At 26.8% G+C, this 5,680-nt stretch overlaps 1 protein-coding gene across 1 annotated transcript; it reads left to right on the top strand.

Annotated features, from left to right (window-relative positions):
- The first annotated feature begins 970 nt into the window (after positions 1-970).
- LOC132803575 (histone-lysine N-methyltransferase ATXR3-like) lies at positions 971-2,103 on the top strand. The gene is made up of 4 exons (XM_060816807.1): positions 971-986; positions 1,138-1,211; positions 1,283-1,507; positions 1,591-2,103. The coding sequence occupies exons 1-4, from the start codon at positions 971-973 to the stop codon at positions 2,101-2,103; spliced, it is 828 nt and encodes a 275-aa protein (XP_060672790.1).
- The last annotated feature ends 3,577 nt before the right edge of the window (positions 2,104-5,680 follow it).

The raw sequence follows: 5,680 nt of genomic DNA, 5'->3' as shown, positions 1-5,680 counted from the left end.
AAGTGAGAGGTTAGAATGCTCATAGAAAGACGAAGAGCAGAGAAAAGGTATAGAGAAAAAATGTTTATGCCCATTTAATGAATTTATTACTATGTTACCATCTCCAAAAGGTATTAATATAAATTAAGGCTACAGAATGTTTTGAGTTTCTTTTTTTTTAATTATTGTTTTTATTAAAGTTTTACAATTAAATATGTTATGAATCTAATTTTTATGCTAAATTTGTTTATTACCTAATGATTCTAATATTTTATAATATATTGATTACATATAGTACTTTAAAATAGCACCAATGAAGAAGAACCTATAATGTTCAATCGTTGGGGAGCATATTTCATATTCAGTGATATATATATATATATATATATATTTAGCTCTAAAACTTGATGTAGTGAGGTAATATATTCTTCTTTTAATGTCCATATCAGAGTATGATCCACTATCCAAACTAAATGTGCTTCCATGCATATTTGGAGGTTTCTAAGTAGATTGCTATCTTTATAATTGTTAAATTGTAGGACTTTGGGTGATACATTAATAATAAGTAGAGATCTATCTTGAGATCTATGTAAAGTATGCTCATATATAAAATCTTGTACATCATCATTATTGTTCATTATCTATCTTGAGACCTATGTGTATTTTATTTATGCTATGTAAATATTAAGTTGTTCTTTACATGTTACTAATAGTTGCTAGATGTGCAGTTTGTATTTTGTTTATGCTATCTCAATAGCCGCTGGAAAAATTATCATGACAGTTTTTTTTAAATTTTAATTTCTGTTTGGAAAAATTATCATGACAATTTTCTTAAATTTTAATTTCTGTTTCTTCTCACTTATTCCTTAAGTTACATTTAATAAATGTATTAATACAAATTCCATGGTGTTATACACAATATAAAAATACTTATAATTACATATGGAGTGTTATTCAAAAAATAATATAAAAAATTACCTTAATGTTTATCATGAATACCGATAGAGGTAATTGTTAGTTTTTCCAACAAATATGTTACTCTCTCGAAAAATTACCAACAAGTGCTATCGTGATTACTGACAGGGCATATGTAATTTTGATTGCATAATTATTTTTATTTATTTGGTTAATGGGTTAATTTAGTTTTTATGTATGTAGAAGGTGATGCATGTTCGGCCAAAAGAGCTCAAATTCTATATGAAAATGAAGATGGTTATGAAATTGATGATGATGTGCAGACAATTCAAAAGGAAGAATCAACATTCGATGATTTGTGTGATGAGTCATCCATCTACTGTGAAAGAATCTAACTTCTGACTCAGAGATTGGAAGCTGGGGTTTATTGGATGGCCATATCTTGGCAAGGGTCTTTCATTTTTTGAGATCTGATGTGAAATCGGTTTATATTGCTTCTTTGACTTGCAAGCATTGGAGAGCTGTTGTCAGGTTTTACAAGGATATTTCAAGACAGATTGACTTGTCATGTTTGGGGCCTAATTGCATTGACTCCATCTTCTTGAACATTATGGTAGGTTTTACTTTTTTATAATTGCATAATAGTGGGGATTATGTTTTGTCTGTGCCAATTTTAATGTTAATGTTTGTTTGTAGAGTGGTTATGGCAAAGATAAGATCAATTCTATTCTTTTAACTGGCTGCATCAACATCTCCTCGAGCACACTTGAAGAAATTCTTTGTTTATTCCCTTCTTTGTCTACAATAGATATTAAGGGTTGCAGCCAGTTTTCAGAGTTGGTCCTTAAATTTCAGAATGTGAACTGGATTAAGAGCCGTAATTCATGTGGTATGAAGAATTTTGATGACTCACATTGTAAAGTAAGAAGTCTGAAGCAGATCATTGACAAATCTTCATCGGCTTACAAGGTTAAGGGTCTAGGTGGTGATATTGATGATTTTGGTGATCTAAAACAATATTTTGATAGTGTGAATAAGAGAGACTCATCAAATCAATTAAGAAATTTATACAAACGTTCTAAACTTTTTGATGCTCGAAGGTCCTCATCCATACTATCAAGGGATGCCCTTATGAGACAATGGTCAATTAGTGAAATGATATCAGTCAAACTTTTTATTGAAAACTCAACTTTTATTAGTCGAGGTTAGGTTCCCTTGATGTAACCATTTTCCTTGTCTTTTTCCATTTTTTATTAAACAGTAAAAAACAAAATAGGTAAAGAAAAAGCTACTGTGAGCAAGTCCATACCAAAGTGGTATCAGAGCCTGGCTATGGACCAACGGGTAGAGGCAGTAGAAACGGCAGTCAAATCTCTTTCACTCTCTCAGAAAGAGATGGTGAATCAATTAACTGACAAGTTAAATAAACTAACTTTCCAACTGGAGCAATTAAAAACTCAATCCATCACAGAAGCAGGTGAAAATTCATTAGTCCGTAATCAAGCTCTTTCAGGAGGCAATAATGGGTCACAATGAGGCATACGTGTTAGCAATTTCACTCCAAAAACAGTGAAGTTAGATTTTCCCCGGTTTGAAGACGGTGAACATCCCACCAGTTGGGTGTACAGAGCTCAACAATTCTTTGAAATTCATGATATTTCAATTGCAGAAAAAGTTCAATTGGCTTCCTACCATTTGGAAGGTGACGCCCAACTATGGTATCAATTGAAAAAACAAGAAATGACCTATATTTCTTTGGAGGACTTTGAAGAAGGATTATATATTCGGTTTGGTCCCAACCAATTCCTTGATTTCTTTGGGGAACTCACAAAGTTACAGCTAGTGAAGCAAATGTCGCTGACACTAGCGAAAAGTCACCGATAATGTTAGTTGTTGGCCACCTCCGACATCGAAAGAGGGGGGGGGGGGAGTTTCCGTCACGAGTGCCGGCGGAATGTCGCTGGAATCGAGGGGTTTCATGTGGAAATTCAGAAGTCGGTCGGGATTTCATTTTTTGGGTGGATATGGTGGAAAATTGATGGAGAAATCGGTGGAAAGTCGTTGGCTGTCAGTGGAATTGTTGGGGAGATGTCGGCCAGCGTGGGTGTGTGGTTGATTTTGAGATCTGATCTAGTTTTTGTGTGTGTGTGTTTGTATGTTGTGAAGAATTTGTTTCTTGCTAGTTGTGAATGTATGCTGGCCGGTTGTGACGTGATCTGGGTTGTGAATTTGTGATCTGGCCGAGAAGAGAGGGAAAGAGACGGCTGAGTCGAGAAGAGAGGGAAAGAGCTTGTCTGGCCGAGAATAGAGGGAAAAACTGATCTGGCCGAGAAGATAGGGAAATAGATGGACGGGAAGGAGAAGAGGAAGAGATGGCTGAAGCTGAAGGGAAGAGGGGGATACGCAGAGATGGCTGAAGAAAGGAATTTTTTTTTTTAAAGAATTTGAATGAAAGTGTAAAATGTGAATGAAATTATGAAAGTGCCGAATCTGAAAAAAGAAAAAGTGAATGAAAGTGCAACTATGAATGAATGTGCAGGAATTATTGATGCTTTTGATTTTTTTTTCAAAGTTAATAGAGTAGGAGTAAGACATCCAAGGGAAAAAAAAAACAAAAATTTGAAATGAAATGATCAGAACGAATATTTTCATAGGCATCTTTTTTGAATTTCGATAAAAAAATTTTACAGATTTCACATGTTAACAGTAACTTATTTTGAAAAAAAATAAAACTGGAAAGAAAAAATCATGAGAGAATTGTGGGGAGAAATAATTTAATAAAATTATTGTACTTGAAAAGTACAAATATTTACAAGAGGAATTTTTTTTAAGTGATTTGTAATACTGAGGAGGTAAGGAAATGAGTGTAGTATAAAAATACGTGTGTAGCAGCTCAGTAATATTTTTATGTTTTGCATCCTTCTTTCTCAGCATAGATCATAGAGAGAGTAAGTTTAAAAGTTTGGCAAAAAGAAATGGAGTGAGCGCAAAGTTTTCACTGAACGTAATTAGTTTCCAATCTTTTTTTCTTTCTTTATTCAACATTTATTCACAAAAGGAAGAGCTTTTGGAAGATCCATGTTAGTAATAAAGTCTCAATTCACAATTTTTTATCATCAAAAGTAAGTATTTTAATAACAAATATTGTTAAAATTGTGCTTATTATTTAACATAAAATTAATTATATGTATAAAATATACACCAAATAATTGATTTAATATAAAATTAAGTGTGCTTTATAATGTAATGTATTATGTAATTATTAATATATTATTTTTATTATTATTCTCATTATTATTATTATTATTATTGTTATTAATATTGTTATTATTGTTGATGTTATTATTATTATTATTGTTATTGTTATTCATATTCTTATAAATATTATTCGTATTATTATTATTATTGTTATTATTATTGATGTTATTATTATTATTGTTATTAATATTGTTATTATTGTTGATATTATTATTATTACTGATGTTGTCATTAATATTTTTTTATTAATATTTTTATTATTGTTATTTTTATTAATATTCTTATAATTGTTATTTTTATTTTTATTATTATTGTTATTAATATTGTTATTATTATTATTATTAATGTTATCATTATTATTATCATTATTATTTTTATATTATTATTATTATTATTATTATTATTATTATTGTTACTACTTTTATTATTATTAATATTGTTAATTTGTTATTATTGATGTTGTTATTATTCGACTTATTATTATTATTGTTATTTTTAATTATCCTTATTATCTTTATTATTATTAATGTTGTTATTATTGTTGTTGTTGTTATTATTATTATTATTATTAGTATTATTATTGTTACTACTTTTATTAGTATTAATATTGTTAATTTGTTATTATTGTTGTTATTATTATTATATCTATTATTATTTTTATTGTTGATGATGTTATTATTATTATTAATGTTGTCATTAATATTTTTTTATTAATATTAATATTATTGTTATTATTGTTTTTCTTATTAATATTCTTGTAATTGTAATTGTAATTCTTATTATTATTATTATTGTTATTAATATTGTTATTATTATTATTATTAATGTTGTTATTATTATTATTGTTTTTGATATTATTATTATAATTGATCTTATCATTACTATTTTTTTTATTAATATTGTTATTCTTATTAATATTCTTATAATTGTTATTCGTATTATTATTATTATTATTATTAATATTGTTATTATTATTATTAATATTGTTATTATTGTTGATGTTATTATTATTATTAATACTATCGTTAATATTTTTTTTAATATTATTAAAATTGTTATTCTTATTAATATTCTTATAATTGTTATTCATATTATTATTATTATTATTGTTATTATTGTTATCAATATTATTATTATTATTATTATTATTATTATTATTGTTGTTGTTGTTGTTGTTATTAATATTGTTATTATTGTTGATGTCATTATTATTATTGATGTTGTCATTAATATTTTTTTATTAATTTTGTTATTATTGTTATTTTTATTAATATTCTTATAATTGTCATTCTTATTATTGTTGTTATTAATATTGTTATTATTATTATTAATGTTATCATTATTATTATCATTATTATTTTTATTATATTATTATTATTATTATTACTGTTGTTACTACTCTTATTATTATTAATATTGTTAATTTGTTATTATTGATGTTGTTATTATTCTACTTATTATTATTATTGTTATTTTTCTTATTATCCTTATTATCTTTATTATTATTAATGTTGTTATTATTGTTGTT

Source organism: Ziziphus jujuba, chromosome 4, assembly GCF_031755915.1.
Source record: "Ziziphus jujuba cultivar Dongzao chromosome 4, ASM3175591v1".
Taxonomy (NCBI): Eukaryota; Viridiplantae; Streptophyta; class Magnoliopsida; order Rosales; family Rhamnaceae; genus Ziziphus; species Ziziphus jujuba.
Note: the sequence above shows the minus strand (reverse complement) of the source record. Positions and strands in the feature narration are given on the sequence as shown.

Coding starts and splice junctions, on each gene's coding strand:
- LOC132803575 (XM_060816807.1), top strand. Junction 1,212..1,282: donor GTTATGAAATTGATGATGAT/GTGCAGACAATT, acceptor CTACTGTGAAAG/AATCTAACTTCTGACTCAGA. Junction 1,508..1,590: donor CCATCTTCTTGAACATTATG/GTAGGTTTTACT, acceptor GTTTGTTTGTAG/AGTGGTTATGGCAAAGATAA.